This window comes from Camelus ferus, chromosome 16, assembly GCF_009834535.1.
Source record: "Camelus ferus isolate YT-003-E chromosome 16, BCGSAC_Cfer_1.0, whole genome shotgun sequence".
Lineage (NCBI taxonomy): Eukaryota > Metazoa > Chordata > Mammalia > Artiodactyla > Camelidae > Camelus > Camelus ferus.
In genome coordinates this window covers 42,056,336-42,082,546 of record NC_045711.1, presented here as the reverse complement: position 1 = coordinate 42,082,546, position 26,211 = coordinate 42,056,336, and the positions used below count along the sequence as shown (strand labels likewise).

General features: G+C 32.4%; 1 protein-coding gene across 7 annotated transcripts in view; it reads right to left on the bottom strand.

Moving 5' to 3' along the window:
• Positions 1-26,211, bottom strand: part of NF1 (neurofibromin 1) — a 225,415-nt gene that overhangs the window by 144,675 nt on the left and 54,529 nt on the right. For 5 of the 7 annotated variants that reach the window (XR_004311794.1, XM_032457663.1, XM_032457668.1 and 2 more), the window contains exons 4-13: positions 24,951-25,141; positions 20,159-20,265; positions 16,517-16,584; positions 16,198-16,273; positions 15,010-15,167; positions 9,218-9,391; positions 8,633-8,755; positions 8,303-8,377; positions 6,722-6,751; positions 3,548-3,679 (exon numbers count right to left, since the gene is read on the bottom strand). Coding sequence is in view for 6 of the 7 variants with exons in the window: in XM_032457663.1 (XP_032313554.1) it covers positions 3,548-3,679; positions 6,722-6,751; positions 8,303-8,377; positions 8,633-8,755; positions 9,218-9,391; positions 15,010-15,167; positions 16,198-16,273; positions 16,517-16,584; positions 20,159-20,265; positions 24,951-25,141 (1,134 nt within the window). In the remaining variant the exon portion in view is untranslated. The remainder of the gene's footprint in view (positions 1-3,547; positions 3,680-6,721; positions 6,752-8,302; positions 8,378-8,632; positions 8,756-9,217; positions 9,392-15,009; positions 15,168-16,197; positions 16,274-16,516; positions 16,585-20,158; positions 20,266-24,950; positions 25,142-26,211) is intronic. The other 2 variants (XM_032457665.1, XM_032457667.1) reach the window with 1 other exon arrangement.

Genomic DNA, 26,211 nt, shown 5'->3' with positions numbered 1-26,211 from the left:
TTTTACAATAGTAAATGATCAGTGCTGAGATAAATATCTCAAACGTTAAAAAATACTACAAAAGTACAAAATGGAGACACTATGGCTCAATGTTCATATGAAAAAAGGCTAAAGAGTCTAAATGACTAAAAGCTTAATCTAAGATACTGTTAGACTGTATTAGCAGAAATATCATATGCAGACACAGCAGGATAAGAGCTTGCATCAATTACTATGCCACATCTGGAACACTAAACTCAGCTCTTAGTGTCATTTTCATTGAAAAAAAGAAATCAAGATTCTTTCCAGAAGAGAAGCGTACCAGATGGAAGAGAGTTTTGAAAGCAGGTCAAGTAAGAAATTCAACAAATACGTAGTAGATGCCTACGATGTGTTCCAGATACTGTTCTAGGGACCAGGAACTCAGCGCTGGATAAGCCAGACAAGGCTCATGTATTCAGCAAGCTAACACACTGGAAGGGAAGACATCTGAAGAACTGGAAAGACACTGGACTGAATGTTGACTATTTACTAACCATGTGATGATTTGTCATTTATTTAAAATTACTTGTGCCTCAGTTTCCTCAGCCAGAAAGACAGAGGAAACAAAGTGTGCAAACACACACTTTTAAAGAAAGCTGAAATAATAAAATCCCTTCCAATGCTAAAATGATGTACAAATAAAAAGAACCCTTAGGAATACAGTATAACTTTATTCAAATATCTGCAGTGATATCTTATGGAAGAATCATATGTGTCCTATAGAGCTCCAGAAAGAGAGAGAGGATCATGATGGCTGGGAGTGATAGGGATATGAGTCAATCTTGTTTGGAGAAAATTTTTCAAATAGGTGGCTCTCTCCAGAAAGAAATTTATCCATATCCAAAATACAGGGTAGTTATAAAGCCTAGAAACACAGATATTATTTTACCTTTTACACACCGAACTCCTTGATTGCTACTTTTGCAGCAAGCTGAAAGCTCAGGTTTATCAGAGCCATAAATTATCTGAGGCAATGCAAATAAGGACAACCCACTGACCATACCAGGTAATAAAGTGGTTCTCAACTGGAGGCAATTTCATTTCTCAGGGGATACCTGAAAATGTCTCGAGACATTTTTGGTTTTCATGACCATCTCTGGGGCAGGGGATGTTAGTGACATCTAGTGTATAGAGGCTAGAGATGCTGTTAAACATTCCACAATGCACAGCAGTCCCCTACAACAAAGAGTTATCTATTCCAAAATGTCAACAGTGCCAAGGTTGAGAAATTCTGACGTAAAGGATCATCTCTAAACCATTTATGTATATCTGACCATTTCCAGACTTTATGGTCACGATGGTAGACTCTTCATTAGAAGTTTTCAAACAAAAGTTACAAGATGGGCATCTCTGTGTCTGTTTAGTTCATCATGCTTTCCTGGCATTAACACTGTACTTGGCAGCTAGTGGGAGTTCAATATTTCCTATATTTGTTGTCTGACTGTTCACTCACCAGGCTTAAGAGGGGTGAGGTTCGCCTTAAGGATCATCCAAATTCTAACATTTTCTTATTCTAAAAAATTATTTCATGTTAAATTTGTTGATTATTTTCTTGGATAGGAGTATCAGACAGAAAGCTGTCCTTTAGCCATTATGTAAAATAAAATATATACATAAAAATTTCATGTATATATAAATACATGGATATAAACAGCTTAAAAATGATTTTTGAAAATCAAATGTCTACTGATACTTTCAGAGAATAATTAGAAATAAAAATTAAATTCTTATCACAGGTGTTCTTGGACCAAAAGAAGAAGTCCAGTTATGGCTTTTATGAAATAATTATCATAAATAGTATGTATAAGGATGCAGCTCCTAGAATCAGCTAATAACAAGGGCTAAAAAATAAAATAACTTCTAAATGTGGGGAAAATTTTCAGACTATCAATAAAATTTTGATTTTGTTCAAAAGAATAATTTAGTTTCATTTTCTTTTAATCCTCATGCACAGAAAATTACAGGCAGCTGGTAAACTGGATACTGAAGTCAAATTGGAAGTGAATATCAACTTTCCACAAACTCCTATTATTGGAGGCCACTGGAAGAGGTAGAAAACTTAAAAAGTCAAAGTTCTAACTTCCCAGAAGATATCTGGACTGAATAAAGAGGTCAGTAAATAATTTTTAAAGTTTATTTCAAGTCATTTTCTAAAACTTTTAAAATGTCTAGTTATTAACATTTATGTAGCTATAAATTTACATTTATTTCCAATTAATTTATACTTGAATTGAAATATTCATTTCTTTAAAAAATTAAGTACTTGGCAATACAAAAAGCATACTATAAATAACTTTGTATTTTATTTAATTAAATATCATTGCAATGCTCTTTTGGCCATAATTTTTTAGGCAAAACAATTTCAAAATAAAGGGTGTAGAAAACTTCTCTATTTGAACATCTAAGATAAACAATCCTTAGAAACAATTTCTGACAACTGTATAAGAGTGAACTAGAACTGTATAAAACCAAAATACTTTACTAAGAGAACTCGGAAAAAGAGATGCATGTTAGGAAGGAAGCTGTTTAAATTATCTTATTAAGCGAGAAATGGCTAATTTACTAATAAAACCAATAGATAAAAACATCCTGCAATTTCATTTGAAATGACATGATGTGACTATAATGGTAACTATACACAGAAAAGTCAAAGAAACCAAAGACTCTTCTGAGGTAGTTACAATGGTCATACTTACAGCCACAGAAGCCCACTGCCATGCAAAACAGTGACTGGTTGGCATCTGATCATGTGAGCGACAGCAGCCAATAAGAACAGAAAATAAGAAGCAGAAGACAGCACCACCAATCAATGTCAAGAGTTGCCATGTATAATACTCCTGCTATACATAAATACCAAGAAATTACTTCTGCCATCCTACAACTGTCTGTTTAAATTGGTTCCATTTGAGTATTTAAATTCCAAATTAAGAGTATTAATCTGTCAGAATATGTGATGAAAACAGTCTGTTTTTACTAAGTTTAAACACAAACTTTAATATCAAAGTGCCTATCATTTTAAACACTCAAAGCATGTTAAACGAAATATAAAATATTTTTAAGTATGAATTTTAAATTTTATTTCTGATTTCCTGTGAGCAATATTCAGCATCCACTGGGCAAAACTGCATTAGTAGGAACACTCACTCTAACCCAGGAGTCAGTTTCCCTTACTCATCCCCAAGAGATAAGAAGCTAATCAAAATATTTTGATCCATAAGGAAAAGTTAAATGAAAAGGTAACTAAAAAAAAAAAAAAAAAAAAAAAAAAAGAATGAAAAAGTAACATTAAGATTTTAACAGCATTGTTAGAAAATATCTCTGAGAAGGAAGTTAAACTCACTGAAATACTGAAAAATATACACCATTAACCAGTATTGCAACAGTACTGCAGTATACAACATATCACATAACTTACTGAAAAGTAAGGACTCATTTGATTTTCTAAAATAAAACAGCAACAATGGGATAAAAACACTGAAAATGCAGTCACAAAAAGGTGGAATTCAAAATTCATGATTAATCTTACCGGTGCCATTCGTATCGCTGGGTGTGCTCCACAACCCTGGACTGCTTTATGAAGTGTTTCACCGAACATATTCCGAAGTTCAACTGAGTGACAATATACAGCATCAATCTTAGGCCACCAATCCAGTGCAGACTGGAGAAAAACAGGGACCATAAGAAAGGAAAAGTTCAAATTTGCATGAGTTACATGAACTGGTTATCACTGTAGTTTTATGGTTTATCATTTTGTGAGAAACATTTCTAAGACCATGCAAACACACACCATGATTTCCAAAGTCTTCAAGTAATTACTTTAATTCAAACCACAAACCATACATCTACTTTACAATATCATAATGAACATGAGACAAATCGCTCATTGCATGAGCATGAGCATATGAGACACTTTTTTCTCACTGATAAGCTAGTGAATCTGAAAAACAGAGTTTTAAAATAATTCTGTAGCCAATCTTTTTCTTTTTTAAATAAGTTTAATGTTTTACACATTTCAGAAACAATTACAACATGAAATCGGTAAATGAGATAAAGCTATTAGTAAACCTATAATCTTAAACTGATATGCAATGATGGCATAATACATGAGAAGACTAATGAGTACCACAAAGACAAAATGATAAGGTTAATTATTTTATGTACATATTTTTCTAAGCTAAATATTTTTTAAAGGTTAATTATTTTAAGTAAATATTTTTGTTTCAGTTTAACCTGTTGAGATTTGATTCTAGTTTTTAGTACCTATTTTATTTGAAAGCATATCTTTTACTTAAAATGAATTAATTACTACATTATGAAAAATGACAATTATGAAAATCACTAAAATGATAAAGTTTATCTACCAGATTAATATAAAAACAACTGGATGAATTTTCACTACATATGGAGACTAGGCAAGGAATAGGAATAAAATAGAGGCTTCCAATTTATAATACTCCTGCTAAAACTAACACCTGAAAAAACAAATGAAGTAGTAGATAAAGGGGATTAATAGCTTTACATACTATTTCCAGGCTCCTTCTAATTTAAAAGTAAACTAATTAAATTCTCAACATTTAATTTCTTTAGCCATAACTCTCAGAATATTTTCAGTAGCATCAGGTTATATTACCCAGACCTCAAATTTTGGACTGTGAACTCTACTTACTAGCTAGTATATTAAAAAACCAATTTACAAAATACAATCTGAATACTGAACTCCACTTAGGAAGAGACTATAAAGCTGTGAAAGAAGAAATACTTTTATTTGGATAGTATGGTTGTTTCTGCTTTCCTCTCAACTCTTACTTTAATTCCTAACAAATGATCAAGTTTTATTAGTTTGGTTATATAATGGATTCCTTAAACTTTGGTCAATTTGGCCATCTGACTTGCCCAGAGCAATCAACACAGCTTGATTTCCATGTATCTATTCATTTACACAGCTTGTGCTAATCAGCTTATAGTAACAAAGGCTGAATAATCACAAAATGCATTGAGAGAATGGTCCTCCTCACTCTACTGACCCCATAATGTCTTATGAGAAGCTGATTAACTGAAGACATATGCATCCCATGTAATATTCCATCCAAATTATTATGCCATTTTGATAGCTGGTGAAATTGTATCATGGTACCAAGTGCACCCTACTAAATAACTTGATTTTAACTTAAGATTTAGTGATTTTCATAATTGCTATTTTTATAAATTTACATAAAATGTATGTAAAATTTATATACAATTATTCATTTTAAAGTAAAAGTTAAAGATACACTTTCAAATAAAGCAGGCAGTAAAAATTAGACATCATGTAATTGGTAAAAATTTTAGTGTTCTTAAATGTGTCCTTTCTAAAACTAGTCAATTACAGTAGACATTCTTTTTTGTCCTTGGAAATTCTAAGTTTATTGCCAAACAAATGGCAATACTTTTACAATATGAATAACCCTTCTGATAATTCTTCAAGATTATTTAAATTAAGTTCACATGCATTCCAAGTAATTTCTTCAACCAAAACCTCTCAATAGAAAGAGATCATCGCATTCTCAATATGTGAACTAACCATAAGCAAACTACAATAAACTGCAATAAGGCAAAAACAATACTAAGACCTACACCAGCTATATAGCATGTCCCACTGATGGGTAAGGTATTTGGTTCATATATGTGTATGTTACTACTTTAATTTCCCAATTATTACAACATATCTAATTTAACCTACAGGAAGACTATAAAGATTAACTCCATATAACACAGATCTTATATCTATAATTCATCTCTTATGGCACTCCATAATAAAAAGAAAAGGTACAGTAATATGAGTACCATTTTAGAAACTGATTAAAGCTTAAATTATAATCAAATTCAAACAGTAGTTAGACTTTCAGATTTAAGAAGAACAGTGGAAGTGGACTATTGTAGATCTAAACACAGTACTTACAAACTGAGTATGTTTCACAAAAGCAGAACAAAACTGCAAACATCATTACTACTTCTACATAAACCCTCAAAACCACATCAGTAAAACTTTTATCTTATTTGAGAATCTGGGATTTTTTTAAAAATCTGTGAACTGGCTAAAGAACCACGGAAGAGGAGAACCTATGAGGTATATTGAACCAAGAATCATTTAAAAGGAAATCTATTACAAATGAATTTAAGATTAGGAGTCCAAATATCTAAGAAAAATTTTATGTGATTTCCAGACAAAATACTTTCAGCACAACTGTCTTCAGTGAAATTCTGTAATAGTCAACTTCATAAATTTGCATATTTACTTTATAAATAGTCCTTTTCAGTCAGAAATTACTTTAGATTCAGTATCTATTAGCCTCAAACCAAAAGAAAGAAAAACCCTAACAAGAAGCAATTTATCAAACAATTTATTATGATGAAGTATCATTATCTAAGACACAACTTTAAAAAATACTTCATAGACGCAAACTTATGCTCCTTTCCAAGCTATTCATTAAAAAACTTCTGATGCTTAATATTTTAAAAATTGGTCAATATAGGTTTTTCTTTATAAAAATAGATTTCATACTGACGTGGCCTCTGATACAGACACACTCCACCTTCACACATGCAGTACTCATTAGAGTGTAGGAGGATGCACAATCACTTCACCATATACACTGAGGCATGCATGAAGTGACACTCCAGGCATGCTTCAAACCCACAAAAGAGCAGCTCAGCCACTTACAGCAGTGCCAAGTCCATGCTTGAAAGTGCTCTATATATTCAATTGTAGACAAAAATATTTCACAATTAAAGTAACTAGCCACAAAGTATCAAAAAAAAGTATATATTTGTGTTTATTAAACACAAGTTTAAGCATTTATGTAAATCTATCCACTCCAATAAATGGAATGTTTTCAGTATTATAAGCCAAAGGAGAAAAAAGTAATAATATTTTATTTCTGAATTACACATAAACCTGAGAGGGTAAAATCTTTTTTTTTAATTGGCCTTGAAAGTAAATGTTAAGTAAAAATTTTTAAAGTTTTTAATACAAACATACTTTATCTGCAATCATATTCATTAAACTTTCCCTTTTAGAACAAAGAGTAATGTTACTTCTGCCTGTAACTGACACTCAGCTAAAGGAGGTATCATTCTCTCAGGCATTTTTAGTTATTCATAATGTCTAAGGGTAGGGGTAGGAGAGGAGGGAAGTGGCACAAATGGTATTTAATGAAATGAGGACCAGGAATGCTCAATGTCCTGCAATGTATGAGGTAGTCCTAACATAACAGACTGTCCTGACCAAAAAGGCTACTAACACCCCACTGAGAAAAACTAAATGTGTCACTGAATAGCTTTATTAATAGTTATTATTCCCCTGCAGAAATGGATAAAAGGAAATGTGGCAAAATTTCATATAATTCAACACATTCAAGGCAAATGAAGGTGGGAAGGTATTTTTAACTCACTAGAGACACACTCTTAAAATGAAATTTGATTATGAAGAGGATAAATATACCTAAGTTATCAATGATTTAAGCCCTTCTTAAGAAAGGAAAACAGGAAAAAGCTGAACAACTTAACACATATGTGTGAGTATCTAAAAACAGATAAGATGGAGCTACAGTAAATAACACTTGAGAACCTTCAAAATATGATCAGAGGAACAGGATTTTTTAAATCCATGATCCAAACTGGTAAGGTTTCACTCTGCTTAATGTACTCACATCAGAGTTGATGGTTTCACAAGTAGCTTTTAATCAGTTTGCTTATTTAGTCTGGTATGCTTTTATATCATGTAAACACTTCTATTTAAGTGTTAGTATTTCATTTGTTGAAGGAAGAGTAAAGTACACTCACATGTGGTCTCACCATTTTTTTAATGTACATATGAGCTAGAACATAAATACTGCTACTTTTAAATAGTAAGGTAACAAGTCAGAATGTATCAAATACTGGGAAAGGGCTGAGTATTAAAATAATATGTGAAGAGTTTGGGGATGAAAATACTAAATATTTTCAATGACACTGTTCTCAAGGGCTTTTGAGCCTAACACAATGTTTTACGTTTAATCTTTCCAAAGGATCCTATTATCAACCTTCCTCAATAAGGGCCCTCAGGTGAAGATTAAATATGGAAAATATAAGTGTGTTATCATTATTGGGTGTAATGACATGTGAGAAATCTTCCTATATCATACATCTAAATCCAAAAACTTTTGTAAACCAAAAACATCTTTCTTAAAAAGAAATTAAAAAGGAGTAAAGAAAAAAAAAAGAAAGAAGTTTTAAGTAATTTAGCAATACCTTTTGAACTTACATTGGTGATGATTCGATGGAGTGAATTTACCAGCACATAGTGAAATGTAGAAGGGGAATTCTGAGCCAGACAGATCTACAGAGTAAAGGAAAAAATAGCAGATTATGTCTATGAGAAAAATACACAGGAACATAAATGAGGACAAAAGGAACAACAAAAAGAAAGTTTTTAAAAAACAGAATAAAGTTCATTTCAAGACCTTAAAAATTTAACATATAATAATGAGAAATATTAATAAAAGTGTAACCTATTCACCTTTCTAGTCTTTTCACATTTATAAAGGATCAACAGCATCCATAAACATAACTGGATCAAAACCAATGCTCTCACCTTGAAGTGTTGGTTGTTGTGAGGGCTTATACGAAAGCAAGAAACAAGGCAGTCAATCATGAGATCCACATCTGCAGGCTGACTGCCTCTTGAGAATGGTTTACTTGGATTAAAAAGCAGGTTCTATGAAAATCCCAAAAGAAAACAAAAGCCTTTAAACAGTCAGGTAGTGTTTTTTCTACTAGCATTTAATAATAACACATCATCCACATAAATGGCACTAACATTTAATTGCCAGAAGAAACATAAAACACTAATATTGTGCTTCATCAGTCTGATAAAATTCTTAACTATACCACATACGGTTCCTTTCAGGCCCAAATTTCTAAATTATTTTAAACCCAACTCTGAATATTTATGTTAGTTTAAGAAAACAGGTTGATTCTGTGTTTTCTTCACATTCTAAGCCACTTTATTTAGCCTGAGGAACAGTATCAAGAGCAAGTCCTATTACTACTGAAGAGTACTCGAACTTAAGTGTTAGCAATGATCTTCGATAATGATCTAGTATAATATTTATAGTAGAAGTCTATTTTTCATTTAATTTTTTTAAAGTTTGTAGAAGAGAAATAATGAGCATGTTACCTTAAGATCAACCACCATGGACTGAACTAGTAGGAAAATAACAGAATTATCTTCCCAATTGATGTAAGTACTCGCTTTACACAGTTTGACACAGGCGATGGCAGCACTTTCAGTCAGCTGCCTGCTTCCTCCATGGCCAGCGAGTGCTTTTCGTAGACTGTCCAGAAACAACTTCTACAAAATTCAAATACAGCAGTAAGATGATATACGATGTTTTTTAGATTTCAGACTTATCTAATAAAGTAGCAATATGTAAAGATCACTTATAATTCAAAAACAACAAAAAACACTGTGAATGTACTCAACACCACTGAACTGTACACTTAATGGTTAAAAGGGTAAATTTTATGCTACTTTACCACAATATAAATAAGTAAATACAATTTTAAAGGCTAAACTCATATTTCCTCCGAACCAGCTCCCATTTTTGACTTTCATCAGCCAAAAACACTACTTTACATATCTTACCTCTAACACTAATCTCTAGACTTTTCCTAATTGTCTAAAGAATAAAGTTTAAACTCAAACTGGATCACAGTGTCTTCCAGATTAATCACATCTGCTTCTTCATCTTCATTTCTTGTAACTGCCTACATGAACCTTCCACACTCTAGCTAATTTTTCTGAATATACATTCAACATTTTTACATCCATTTTGTTGATTACCCTGGCTTGAACAATGTTCACTCTCTTTCTCTTTTCTAAACTCCATTCTTATTTCAAGCTCAACTAAAGTTCCACACCTCTTCCATAAAACTTTCTTAACTATCCAAGCTCTACCTCAATTCTTACAGTACCTGTAAACAGGTACTCTTGATATATTAACTTTTTATCCATAAATAAATTACTGGGAATTCTAGGGAGACATCAGTCTAAGCCATCCTTGACTCCCTAGCTCTCCCCTAGTTCCTCTATTCCTTGGTTCCCATGTTCAGCTCTTCTTCCTGGAGATAGAGCCGTTTTTCTCTCTTGCAGTTAAATGTGGCTATATGACTGAGTTCAACCAATGGAATGTGAATGAAAGTGATGCCTGGCCCATAAAAATCCTCAGCATGCTTTTCCATGCCATCTTTTTCCCTTCTAACTGGCAGAATGGAAACAACTCCCACAGATGCCATGTATTGAAAATGGCAGAGTCTTTGCTGGCCAAGGATCCACAAAACCACAAACAGGAGGACTGTCCTGCAGAGCTATTCAGTTCAGCTGCTCAGTACTATTTCATTAAGTATAATAAAGCTCTGTTGTGTTGAGCTGTTATAGTATCTACCCTAATACAATAAAAGAATAATAATACAATTAAAAGTAATAATAAAATTTAGAAACTGAAAAAGAGAACTACTTTTCATATATAGTCTGCAGTCTAGGATGGTATAAATGAAAGCCTGATCTGATCTGTTTAGGGTTCTACTTGTTCATTGTTTGTTTTCTTGCTTGTTTTATAATAAAGAGTTAAGCATGATTACCCAAGCCTGGGAGGAGTCCTGCCACACTATCAAAGTCTTTTAGCTACCTGAGGGAGCCCAGCCAGATAAACCAAGCATTTCCCACAAAGGGATTATCTCAAGCCACCTATATGGTAGTTCTAAGAGTGGTTTCAAAGATTTACATTAAATTCTGTGCCCTACTAAAATAATAAACATTCTACTCTGACAACTGTGAAACAATTTTTTAAAAAATTACGTACCACCATTTTCTAACCACAATTAAAGTTTTTGTTTTAAATCACCCAAAAAACCCCAACACTTTGGGAACTATAAAACATTCCTTTAAGTCAAATATTGTATCATTAAGTAAGAAAATTAGAGACTGGAAATTAATAAAATTGAGAACACTTCATCTGAAAACCATAACTGCTGCTAAAAAAGTAAAATTCAAAGCCTTACAGATAACTCTACAATTTTATAACAACTGTAAATAGATAAATTAAACCATTACCCCAAGAAATAAAAATATAAATAAAATGAAAGCTAAAATTAATGAAGTAGAAAATTTTTAAATGCTAGAAAATATAAAGTCAAAAGGCCAAGTTTTCATTATTAAACTTTTGTATAGTAATGTTAAGAAAAAATAAAAGGCCAGGTTTTAAAGACCGGTAGAATAGATATACCCTAGTAAACATGAATGAGGGAAAATTAGAAATATAAGCGATGAGGAAGAGTTATAAATGTGGATACTGAAGAAAATAATTAGAAGAGAATATAGAAATACTGTAAATAAATATATTTCATCTACATATTTCTATACTATAAATAGAATACATAGGTATGTAATTCCTTGCAGATAAAAATTGAAAAATATATTTCCTAACAAAGAATAAACTGTCAAAAATAACCTTAAAAGAGACAAAAATTCCCCCAAAAGTTAAAAACAGAATTTATATACAATCCAGCCATACCACTTCTGGGTATATATACAAAAGAACTGAAAGTAGGGTCTCAAAGAGATACCTGTATACCCATGTTCACTGCAGCATTATTCATAATAGTTAAAAGGTGGAAGCAACCCAAATGTCCAGTGGCAGATGAAACTGGATAAACAAAATGTGGTATATACATTCAATGGAATATTACTCAGCCTTAAAGGAAGGAAATTCTAACACATGCTACAAGGTGGATGAACCTTGAAGACATTATCCTAAGTGAAATAACCCTGCCAGAAAAAGACAAACACTAGATGATTCCACTTTTATGAGTTACCTAGAGAAGTCAAATTCATAGGGACAGAAAGAATGGTGGTTGCTAGGGGCTGGAGGGAGGGGAAAATGAACCAGATGAACTAAGTGAACAATGGTTCTCAAATGTTAGTGTGCCCCAGAATGGCTTGGAGGGTTTGATGAAAACAGGTTGCTAGCTCTGTCCCACCCCTAAAGCTGCTGATTCAGCAGGCCTAGAATGGAGATCTAATAATTTGCATTTCTAACAAGTTCCCAGGTGATGCTGACACTGCTGGTCTTAAGACCACACTCTGAAAAGCACTGAACTAGATCTTGATCTCAATCTCCCTGTCTCATAAAAATTTTAAAAAGTAGACTAGAAGAAGGTACACCAACCATTGTCAGTGGCTTTTCCCAGGGAAGAGGGAAAGAAAATGGAATAAGTGGAATCAAAGAGGACTTGAGCTTTATCTGGAATTAAAGAGAATTTATGCAAATATAATTTGCTCTATTTTTAAACTATATATAAATAGAAAAAAGATAAGCAATATATCAAAATGTTAATAGGAGTATGGGTGGTTATTATATTAATTTTATATTCAAATGTTTCTGCTAAAAAAGATACTATAGAAAAAAAAGTGAAAAATACTTACAACCAACTGAAAATAAAAGATTACTGCTCCTAATAGACAAAAAGGCCCGTAAGTTAAAAAGAGACTGGCAAACAAAATAGAAAAATAGATAATGGAAATCAATAGACACTTTACACAAAAGAAAACATGCAAACAGCCAAGAAACACAAATTGATCCTGCACCTCACTAACCATGAGGAGTAAAATGAGATACTATTTTTCTCCTCATTTGTCTGACAAAAATTTAAAAGAATGAAAAACTTGTAGTCCTGATGAGAATGCAAGGAAACAGGCATTCTAATTCAGTGTTCATGAAAATGTGACATGCTACAAATAAATACTGGGGAATGTAAATCTAGGAATTGTCTATTAAAAATTTAAAATGCAAATGCCCTTGACACAGAAATACCAGTTTTGGAATTCTGGTCTACAGAATTAAAAGCATCAGCTAACAAGGATATATGAACAACAACAACAACAAAAAAAGAATCTATGAACAAAGATAATTACTTAAGGACTAAATACAAAGGCAAAAAACAAAAAACAGCGAAATGGCAGAGTAAATGAGGTTCATTAGTGTCAGAGAGTATTAACCACAATTACTTAAATGAATGTGTTAGATCTCTATCAGCTATTCTGAGAAACAGACAAGTAAATAAAACAAGATGCAGAGTAATATGTATAAAATGATTTCATTTTAAAGTATAACAACCAGCACCTTAATGTGTGTATTTTCATTTAAATGTTTGTATGAGCAAGTAGATATGAATGGAAGGATATATATCAAACATTAACACTGGTTAGCACATAAGGAATATGACTAGAAATGAATGAGAATACATTAAAAATATTTTTAAAATCCAGAAAGATTTAAAGATTGAAATTCTTTAACCTAGAAAAAGTGCTAGAGAAAATATAAAAGCCTATTTCAAAAATCTTGGAAAGTGCCAGATACGAACATCACATACTGTATAATTCCATTTATGCAAAATGTCCAGAACAGGCAAATATATAGGGACAGAAAGTAGATTAGTGGTTGCCAGGGGTTGGGGTGAGAGAGGAATAAGGAGTGACTGCTAACAGGTATAGGGTTTCTTTTGGGGACAATGAAAATATTCTGGAACTAGACAGTGATAATGATTGCACAACTTTGAGAGTATACTAAAAATCACTTAACTGTACACTTTAAAAGGGTGAATTTTATAGTATGTGAATTGTATCTCAATAAAATGAATAAATAAAATCTTGGGGGAGAGAGGTCTGATGCAAAAAACTAGGAAACAAAAAGAACAAGAGTGAGTTGACTTCATACAAATTTTACATACATAAATAGCAAAAACAAAAACCCATAAACAACGTTTAAAAAGAGAGACCAAGTAAAAAATGTACACACACACTCTACAAATCAACAAAAGACAAATTAATAGAAAAATGAGCAATTCACAAAACATATACAAATGACCAATGAACATTTGGAAAGATGTAGTTATGATTATTAAAATACAAATTCACTTAGGAGTATTACTGAATGTAGAGCAGCTTTGTACTTATGTGCATTTTCCCAATAAAGAGAAGCAATAAAATACATACTATTTTGAAGGACTCCAAAATAACTAAGCATGAAAATAGATGTCCTCATAATGGACAAGCTGGGATATAAACCTAAGTGGAGTACCACAGAATCACAGACTCCCAAGGATTATCTAGTTCATATATTTACCAATCAATGCAAAAACTCCCTATTCAGCATTTCTACAAAGTATTAAATCATTTCAGCTAATTTTGAACATCTCCATCCACAGGCAAGTCATGCAGGAGCCCATTTCATGTTTATTCAGCTAAGAGTATTTCTTCCAAAGGGGCAAAAATATATAAATTTTTTAATATTTATATTATAAAAATGTATTATCAAAACAAACCACATACAGAAATTCAAATAAAATAATGAGATTAAATACCCCGCTCTTATCTTTAAAAACTTGTTAAGTACCCCTTAGAATTATCAGTTGTTACAGTGCCAGTTTCACTAGAGATGGCATATGTGGTACCCTGCTTTCCTAATAAAATTCTATGAAAACTATTCTAAAATACCTAAAATGAGTCACTAGACAATTTCATTAGTACCAAGTGGACACAAACCTAAGTACATGCAAAAACACCACAAAAATGATGAATTTTAGTAGGGTAATGCTTGCATTGATTATTAGAGGAAAAAATTATGTTTAATACTGACAGAAGTATTGTTTAGTCTTCTGTGGTAAAAGAATGCAACTAAGGGAATGTTTTAAATCTTTCATCAGTGAGTGTTATCACTGACATACTTTTCCTCCAACTAATTTTATGTCCAAGTGTGTCTCTGCTAAGGCCAGCAAACAAAAAAACCTACAATGATAACCAGAAATGGTCCCCTGAAATGACGTGCTTACTAAGCTTAAAGTAATATACATCTTGAGTAAAATAAATTGCATCCCATCTGGACATAGTGGAAATAACTTTGCCCTCCTCACCTTATTCATGTTGTTTTCATCAACCACATCCTTGGATATATCCTGGATTATTTCTGGACACAAGATAAGGAGAATGATCTGTAGTGGCCAAACTGCTGCTTTACGTTTGGTGCTTTCAGCAAAACCATCTACCAAGTCAAACAGTTTTTCTGCACACTCTATGTGAAAAATATAAATATTAAATGATATTATTAAATGAGAAGAAATCTCTGGCGTTAAATTAAAAGTTGGCACTACCCCAAAAGCTAAAGGCTACATTTTCAAGATAAACTTGGAAGTTCACTTAACTCAACAAATTTATTCAGGTAAACTGGCAAGCAATGGGTTTTTTTGCTGTTGTTTTTTTTTTAACACTTTTATTGTAGTATGGTTCCGGTACAGTAAACTACACATATTTTAGATATACAATTTGATGAATTTTGATAGCTGCATATACCCGTGAAACCACTACCATAATCAAGAGAGCTAACGTTTCCATCACTCCCCAAGAGGTGCAGCTTTCAAATTCCCAACTGATTCCTTCCCACCTTCTTTAACCCCTGGTAATCATAAGTTTGTTCTCTGTATCTGTGAGTCTGTTTCTGTTTTGTAGATAAGTTCATTTGTGTCCTTACGACAAGCAATGTTATATTGCCTATGTATTGGAAGAGCTATCTTGATCCATTCTAGAAAAGTTCACATTTTAGAACAGCCAGACTTGTGTTTAGTCTCAATGTGCAGGGCCTTATGCAAAGTGTAATGTGACCAAGAAGTAAGACTGAACAGCTTCCAAAAGGGAATCACCAGAGCTCTCCAGGAGTCTCTATTCTCTGCCTTGCAGTTGTGTCTTGAGAATTCCAAGTGAGGATATGCCTACTTTAAACACACCTCTCTAAATACAAAATAAAGCCTCAGAGCACAAAAAGTGCTTCTCTATAACAAAGAGCCATCAATATCCAACCCACAAGTCTAATTAAAGATCAGAGCTTCATTTCAAACTTTATTTGTTCAAAGGAAAGGAAAAAGGCTTAGGGGTAATTCAGAAATATAGGAGGAAAATACTATTTCCTATTTTGTTGTTCAACATATGTTGAAATGATTAAAAGCACCATTATAACAAAAGTAACTAGGAAATGATAGGTTTTTATCTCATAAGTAAGAATTTAAAAAACAAAAACAAAAACAAAAACAAAACCATCTTATCCTTACCAGCCATATCAGTCTGTGGAATCTGGTATAGCTTTGTAAATTCATCTGGATAATTTTCTACCCAGTTCCAAAATGCCTACAAATAACAAAACAGATGTTTTTATGTGCTATTTTCTTAATATACTAATAAAATGTCATATGGCTCCAATTATATCACAAACTACTAACTTCCTTCACAAGAATATCGCAATGCATTTTTCTTAAAAATTAATGTGAAATTATCACTCAAGTCATAACTTTTTGATTCAAAACACGAGAGACAGCAACATTTATAACCAAAAATAAATGAAACTTTAATACCATAGAAGTTATAACTTACTTTTTCCAGGCTATTTATAACTGCTAACTGTGCAACCTTCTTTAGGGCTTTAAATTTAAATGCTGTTTCTGGGGAAAAAAAGTTTCATAATTAATTCTAGATTTATTTGTATTAACACAAATACAATTCAGAGCTACTAGTAAAAATAAATTTACTTTTACATACAAACTTTTGTTCCAGTATTATTTGTAAGCAATGTAAAGATAATTAATATAAACCAAAAACTCACTGGTTACGTCTACTCAAGACAAAACTCAATAAGAAGCCCTGATTTTCAAAGGCTGTTGTGAGTTTTTTTCTTTGTTTTGCTTCTAGTAACAACTGTATTTTTTTTAAATGTACAAATATAAAATACATGGTTGTTGTAGAAAACCTTAAAAATACACAACAATCTCAGGGAAATTTAAAACATTATCCAGGATTCTACCATTCAGGGACAATCACAGTTAACAGTTCGGTGAATTTTCTTCCTTCCCTTTTCATATCATGTATAAGGCAAACATATTTACCATAACTGACATTAGACAGACTATATTAAACCTGTTATTTTAATTTCACATTGTCTTCTCAATTTCTTCCATGTCAGTAAAAATTCTCATACATATATTTGATGGCTTTATATTTAATAGTAACTATTACTTGAACAATTACAACATGCCAGGTATTTTCAATCCTATAAATTTAATTCTTTCAAAATCTTAATGCATTCAGATATTACAAATGAACCAACTGTGTTTATGAGATTACAGATCTAATAAATGACTGAATTGGGCTTTATGCTTTGATGTCTCTCAGAATATTTAAGTCACTGGTTATTTAAACATTTCCAATCGTACATTTAAGACATTTCCAATATTTCACCATTATAAATAACACTAATAAATACTTTTCATATCCAAATCTTTCCACATTACTGATTGTTTAAAGTACATAAATATCTGGAAACAGAATTATCCAGTCCAAGAGACGATTTTTTAATGTTCTTGATAAATTCTGCCAAGCTAGTTTTCAGAAGGGTTGGGCCAAAGGCTACAACCACCAAGCAGTATATGAATGTGCCCTTATCACATCCTTGCCACCATTAAATGTGTTCATTTCTTTTATTCTAATTTGACTGCTCAAAATAGTAGACTGCATTTTTTAAACAAGATTAAACATTTCTCCAGATATATTAGATATTTTAACTTCCTCTTCTATAAATTTACTGTCTACATCTACAAAAAGGTTTATATATGGAAAAGATGCTCCTTTTATAAACTATTTTGGCAGAGAGCTTGCCCTATGGACTTTTAATGAAAGGATACAGGTACTTACTACATTTATATAAATATCTTTCTAAGATAAAGTCTTCAAGCTATAAAATTGTCTAAAATCTTTTAAAAGTCAATTTTTTCTGGACTTGCAAATGAGTACCTTGCTCTTCAAGTCAGTTTTAAAATATATCTTCCAACCTTCTTTGCTCTAACCCTTCTTTGATTTCCAAATAATAGCATTACACTTCACAGTGCTCTCAATCCTTTTGCCTTCCTGTATTCATCTACTTTACCTTTATGACATCTTAAATGTGTTATACACAGTAATTTATTCTCAATTCCAATACATAAACATTTTATTATGCCAGTTCTATATGTTTCTGCTTGGATATCCTACTGATACCTAAAACTCAATAGATCTAGAACTGAATTTATTTTCCTGGCCGCTCTCTTTTCCCCTATCAACCCTTCCTTTCCCGCTTTCAGCAGCTTGCTCTGTAATACTAGGTGATACTTCCCTTTAACCTCACATACCTAAATCAATCACCAAAAACTATGCAATGTATTCTACTCAAAGGCCATGTATTCTACTTCCTAAATACCATATCAAATTACCACATTCTATCCAGACTTCTACTACCCTTATTTCTCACTCACATTACTAAACAACTAGGTTCCAGAAGTTCATGTAACTTTCTATCAAATCATCCTGCAAATTTCAAGTAAAGTGGTACATCCAAAGTAAAATACTGATCAAGGTAATTCCCACCCAAAAGCCTTTGCATCACTTCCCACGGCCACTAATTAAAGCCTTACAGCCCATAAGCAAAACAGGGTAGCAGTAAAGTACTCTGGCTCTAGAAATGGGCAGATGTGAACTGAATCTTCGTCCTGCCACTCCCTAGTGATATGACCTTGGAAATGTTACTTAAGCCTCAGTTTCCTTATCTATACAGGGGATGGTAATAATAATTATCTGTTTCACAGAATTATTTTGAGGACGAAAAGAAAAAGCATGTAAACTGCATAGCATAATGTTGGGCACATACTGAAAGTGCCACAAACATTACTATGTTTTTATTAATATGACCTGACCTACTCTTGTACCTCCATATCTTGCTCTTTTCCTTTTAACATCTCCCACCCCCAAACACATACATACATACTTCTCTCACTTTATTCTACTCTGTCTGTCTCTGTCACATTGCTTTGCAAATAATCTGATAATAATACACTTGCCATAAACTACTCCATATGCTCCATAGGGAGAGATTCAATATTTTATTAACCTTTGTAAGCCTAGCACTTAGCATGGTTTCTTGAATAGTTTCTCAACAAATGCTGCTGAACTCAATTTAAAACACATTACTACTTTTACTATTCCTATTACAGGAAGTTTCCATTCCTTTCACCATAGAAAACCAAACAAGGTACTTTGAAAATTACACTGCAGAACTATTGAGGTTTTCAAAGTTAATACAACTAAATTTCCTCTTAGGTCAGACATTAAAAAACATTATTGACAATTCTTTAATCAATATACAAAGTAAAAAAAAGTGAAAATCATTTACTATAAGGTTTCACATTTAAATTAGCTAGAATCCAACATTACATAAAACTAAAACAATTTTTGTGAAATGAATTTAGGTATTTATACTCAGCTTATTAATAATACTTACTGATACTTAATTTATATTAATACATTACTGCTTATCACAAAAGTTCTCTCAGTTTCTTCTGATAGTTTATTTCAATGAACATAATCATGTAAAGCACTTTCCAAAGCCTTAAAATCACACATTATAATATCCTCATGTGTGACTACTATTGACATGTTCTACAAAGAAGCAAAACTAGTCACTGAAAGAGTAAAAGACTTTGTAATGCTGTAAAGTCAGTCAGTCAGTAACAGATCCGAACACAGAATGTCAGAAATGAGATGCCTAACTCAGTTTCTCCTTTCATTGTAAGAGCACAGTCTTCTGGCTCCATTCTGTAATGAAACTTTTATATCCTGCTAAACCATCTACTTTTAGCACTGCAACAGCAAAACAAACACCTTCTGTAACTTACAGCTATCCTTAAGAGATGGAATTCTAGAAAAATTAAATAACAGCATTCTTAGATTGTCTTTATTAAAAGCAAAAATTGTAGCTGAGCAAAACTTTCCATTGCCAGGATTTAAGATACTCATTTTCTCTCTACTGTATTGTTTTCAAAGGTTCAAAAATTACTGAACCATAAAGTATCACTGCCCATTTCACAAAAACATTTGCATTATAAAATCCATTTTGATGTCCTAGCTCAACACAATATAATTAATAAATTCAAAATTCTGGTTTTTCACCCACATTGATTAATTTCAGATATATCATACATTTGAACGTACCCTTCAGGAGTCGTTTTAATTTTGCACAATCCACATTGATATACTGTAACAATTCTATATCATGAACATCAACATTGTCTTCTGAACAAACAGTTAATTCCTGTAACCTAAAAAGTAAAAACCAAAAATAATTTATCAACTGAAATCATAGGATAGTCCAAAATTCTGAATTCAACAGATTCTTCTCACTGTAAAGATGAGTTTTTAAGAGAAAATACACATATAAAAGTAAGAGAATAAATTTTTCTTATGAAGATATAATGGAACATAACTGATACAGGGGGTATGATGAAAGAAACCATGATAACCTAGTAAACTTCACAATGTATGTCAAATCATCATATTGTACACCTTAAATACACAGTTATTCAATAAAAAAAAAAAAAAAGAATCAGCATGCTGATAACTGCCAAAGCACAGTAAGAGATGTATGGGTATCTGAAATACTTTCTCCCTGCTACGTGTATTTTTAAAATTTTTCTATAACATAATTATATTTCAAATTGTAAGTTAAAGACAAATTTCATTAACTTCTATTCACATCAATTAGTCTTCAGAAACACGAATGCTATTTTATCTACATTCACAGGCTATACTTACTTTGTATTAAAAAAGAGTAAGCCCTTCTTCACGGCACTTTTCACAGTCTGTACATGTGTTTATGTGATTATTTGATTAATATCCCTCCTCTCACAGTAGAATTTAAGCTTGTAATGACAAGAATCTTTCTAAACCCCAAATTTCCCTCTTATTAAATATGAAGTTACCAAAAATGTAGAAAAATTTAACACAACAAAAATACAGAAGTTTTTAAACTGACAAATTTACTGAAGTCTAAATAAAGAGGTTAAAGTTTTCTTCCATTTTTCATTAACCACCAGAGGTTAGCTTTTCAAAAATTGGTACTGCTAATTTACCAAAGTGTGTTTCCTAATGAGGCATGATTATTTCAATTAATAGATATTAAGAAAATGTAAGCAACAGAATGGAATTACTAATTTTCACAAATGCAGAGGGAGAGGTGGTGAAGAAGCACAAACTACATGACCTTATTTGTAATATTAGCTCAAACTGTAACAATTTTAATATATTAAAAATTGACATTAATCATCACACTAAACCTTCAGTTACTAAATAATGAAATCAATGCTATTTCTTCCTTCTCAAATTCCTCTTTCACTCACTTTAGCCTACAGATGTACAGCTAACATTAAAACTATCCTAAGCACTTACATTAATGTTCTTATCATCAGGGTGAGAAAAGCTTAGCAGTTCACACTGGAAATGAGAAGGTCCTAAAAACTGATTTACATGCTAAAAATTCCACAACTGCTGCAAAGAGCCTAAAAATATGGAATATGACTCCTTAGGAAACAACTTAGTAAATCAGCAACACTAACTTTTGAAAAGCTAACTCTTGTGATTGTGAAAAAAATGGAAGAAAAGTCTATTTCTCTTTATAGTCTAGTTCATAGGGAAGGGGCATTTTGTGAAGCTTAAATGTCATTTATAAAGCAGAGAAATCAAATAAATGGGTTGTTTGGGCAAAAGAAATGAAGCGGAAAACCTACCACTAAAATATCTAGAAAGACTAGGTAAACTGAACAACAAAAAGATATTTAAAATGTACAAAAATAAAGTGAAACAAATACTGTCTACCCATCCAAGTCTAGAAATGTAAAGGAAACGGAAAACCAGAGATAGTTTTGAAGGCATGATCTGGCCAACAAAGGAAGAGTGAGTGTTGGTTAACTTTTTTTTCTCTCCTTAACCTAGGGGTTTGGGGTTAACATCTACATGGGACTGGATACAAAGCTTTATACTTTAATAATTCAGGAAGCAGAACCAGGGCCCCTGCATAAAACATGGCTAAAAAAACTTCCCAAAAAAGAAAGAGACACAGAGAGACAGAGGAAAGAGAGGGAGGAAAAAAAAAAAACTACCAGCATAAGAAGTCTCTCTGCTCTGCCTAAGCTTTGGTACAGGAAAAAGTCACCCAGGGCTGACACTTCATAAGGGTTTGAGGCCCACATTTGTATTACCCATACAATCTAGGGCTGGGAAATTAACAAAAATATAGGTCTACAACTGGACACTTTGCAAAAGCAAATGCAAACCATCACGAGACTACTCCCACAGCCCCAGGCTACATGAGATTCCCAAAGAAAATACAGACTGCACTAAAAGATAAATCTGCAATCAAAGTTTACAAAACAGAAACAATTTACTATGAATGAGAGTTGGCACATACAAACATATGAAATCATTTAACAATCTTAAAGAGAATATAAAATAAGTATGTTTTAAATAATTAGACATATAGGAAGAAATTTTAAACTATGAAAAAGAATAAGAAACCATTAAAAAAAAAAAACAAACCCTAGCAGATGTGTAAAAGAATCAAATAGAACTTTCAAAGGCACTGAGTCTTCTGCTTCTGGTGATATGTCAAATTAGATATTCCTAAGGATCCTCCCACTACAAAACAATTAGATCCACTGCCTTGTATAGTAATTCTGTGGAGAAAGAAGCTAATCTTCTACATAAAAGAGTAATATGAGCCACAGAACATGGTATACTTCAGCAGAATAAAAAAGTTATCTTAAGATCTGTAACTCGTATTATTCCCTTAAAGAAGAACAAAGGACAGAAATATCTTAAGCTAATGGTAATCCTAAAAGAGAAATATCTGTGGACAGGTAGAACAGTCAAGCACAACAAATTTTCATGACATTGACTTATCTATTACATACTACGTATAAAATCAATCTTCAGAAAGAACTTCCATTCTGGTCTCTTGCATATTTTAAGTCACCTAATACTCTGACAGTAGTGTCATAAGATAATCCCCTCTACATTAAGCCATCATAATGGTCTTTTAGATGAGTGGCCCTCTAATAAGATCAGCTCCTATTTCTAGCACAAGCTAAAGGAAAGAGCAAATGCACTTGTCTAAAACATGAATTTCATAGATCTCATTTCTGAGCAGTCTGTCCCCTGAAAGCTACAGAAACTGGCTTATTCTGGAGATACTTAACTTCTATTCTGGAAACAGTGAACTAGATTCAGGAAATACACAAAAGTTGTCTATTTTTACACGTGCTAATGCTGCAAAATAAAACCTTTGGTGACTAGAAGAATTTTAGAGTTTTCAGAGGTGGCACATTTGCTGTGCTTTATTAAAGCAATTCATGCTTGGATAAACTAAAAAATCATTTTATTCATTTGATCATTTTCTACCTTCAATGTAAGATTTCTAACAATAAGACTAGCAGTCACTTAAACAAAGAAGGAGGTGTTTTTTGTTTTTTGTTTTTTTATAATTTTCACGCCTCCTGCTACACCTAGGTGTTTGTCACCTTGCTATATCAACCAGTGTGTTATTACTCAGAATATGAAATGTTATCACTCAAAAGATTTCATGAAGACATTATTTTACTGTACAAACATTACCCAACATTATCAATCATATTATGCCATTAAATAAAATTTTAATTTTCTTTGTATCAGGAATTCTAATGAAAGCTTGTCAAAGAATGTTGCTGCCTAGCATCATCATGATTACAGAAATGTCATTTTTTTATTAAAAAGATTGCAGGATTTTATAGTCAGCCAATTCCCCCCGAACACCATAGCACAAATTCTCAAATTATGATGTACGTTCTCATTCACATCTGTCACATTAAGAATGAACTGAACTGACTAATGGAAGTCCACTGTTCACACAACACAGACAAACCAAAAGATGCAGGTAACCAATAAGCAAAGAAAATTGGTTTTCTATATTCTGTATTAGTCTTGATCCACTGAATCACTAGGTGATTTATAATTCCCAGTCATAATTAAGGACCCATTTGACTCTACCTGCATGAGAAAGGCAAATCATTTGCATAAAATTAGGTTCCAGAGTTACTTGCTACCATCCTATTCCATATAGCACTATGGACACCAATTTCTCCATCTGTAGCATATCACAACAAATGATCATGTGATGATTTCTAATCATCAGTATAAGCTTAAATTATATAATTTTAAAGCACAGGAGTGCATATTATAAAAAGGATTTCATCAAAATATGGCTAAAATAGAAGTATAGGGAAGCAGCCTGGTATAATGAAACAGACTCTGAAGCCAGTCTGACTTAGAAAGTTTGGGTTCTCCACTATCTGGCATATTACTTTGATTACTTCTTTGAGTATTAGTTTGCTTACCTGTAAAATGGGGAAAGTATCACCTACATTTCAGAGATACTCAGAGGATAAAACCACATAGCATATGTTGTACATGCTCAACAAATGGGAGCTTTTACAATTCATACACTTAAAACACAATCTACTTTCTAGAAAATTCTACTTTGCAATTAATCACTTCCTTGTGCTTCCAGATTGCTGGTGCTTTTGTTTTTGTAACTGAGAATCTTGTGATAAGAATCAGAACTGAAAGATCATTAGAATTCTGACTACTCATCAATTATTCTATCTGATAGGCTAATTTAATTAAAGGAATAATATGTTAAAAAGGCAAACCAAAAATTCATACCTAGTGTTTAAAAAAAAAAAAAAAGACTGGTTAGGTGATATTTTTTCCTAAAATTTAGGCTTTCAAGTTTATAACAGTACTTATTTAATTGTGCCCACCAATATCACAATATTACGTAATAAAAATTTCAAAGAAATCAATGCATAAAATTCCAACAAAAGCCCAGGTTAAACTCATTTCTGTCAAATTTTTATTTTTATGTAGGTAACATTTCTATTACTTACAATAGTCCTATGCAGATTTATACACTAACCTGGTAGAAATGCGACTGAAGACTGCATTGAAGTTGTTACAACTGAGAGAAAATAAAACCCCAGAGGCAGAATTCCGAAGTTCAGCTGCATGTTGGTTTCCTTCACGACAGGTGTGAAGAAAATGGCAGATTTCTGGCAGCAACTGTTTGACCAGCATTGTTTCATCTAACCTCATTGTGTCCTTTGGTTGCTAAAATGGAAATAATCACATAACTCTAAAACTTTCTTAAATTTAAATGTAAATATTTTCTATTATGAAAAATTTCAAACACACATATGAATTGAATAGAATAATGAACACCCATATACTCACCACCTATATTCCACAATTGTTAATATTTCATCCCGTTTGCCGTATTTACCTATGGTTAGTCTAATAAAGAGGATGGTTCCATTTTTTACCTCTTAATCACAATAAAAGCCCAGGCCTCCACATTCATCCTCTTCAGCTCCCCTATTTCTGTTTGCTCCCCCATTAATTAAATTCCTACATAAGCCCTCCCTCTCCTGGGAATATCTAGTTTATTTTGAGTCCCAAATAAACTTTACTTATATTCACTGAGAGCATTGTGTCATCTGTCTCAACATCCAAATTAATTCCTAGACAGGCAATTATACCCACCTTTAGGCAGACTGACCAAAACAGATAGCTATTACTCATTACAAGTCATTTTGTTTCGGTTGAACATCATAACTCCGCCTCGACATACTTCAGCATTTCTTACAAATAAGGACATTCTCCAACTTCAATACAATCATCACACCAAGAAAAAATAAACAATTCCCTCATACCAGCTAACACCCAATTTGTATTCAAATTTCCACAACTGCCCCTGTCTTTCATAGCTTGTTTTACTCAACCAGGCCCCAAAAATGGCTCATAGATTACAGCATGATTATTACATTACTTTAGTCTCTTTATTCTAAAACTATTTCCCCTTCACACTCCATATACATCATTTCTATTTCCCATAACATTGTTTTTTTTAAAGAAAATGGCCAGTTGCCTTACAAAATGTTCCATATTGTTGATCTGATTATGTCTTAGTGAGGTAAATTGCTCTAGTTACTATATTTTTCTGTTAAGCTGGAACCTAAACCTAATGGTCTGATTAGATTCAGGTTAAACACGTTAGGTAAGTCACTAAAGTTACATCACATCAGGAGTACATAATGCCAGGAGGTCCCACTGTTAATGACACCAAGTTTCATAACTTTGGTGTAACACTGAGAACTCTACTTCGTAGAGTAAATCACTAC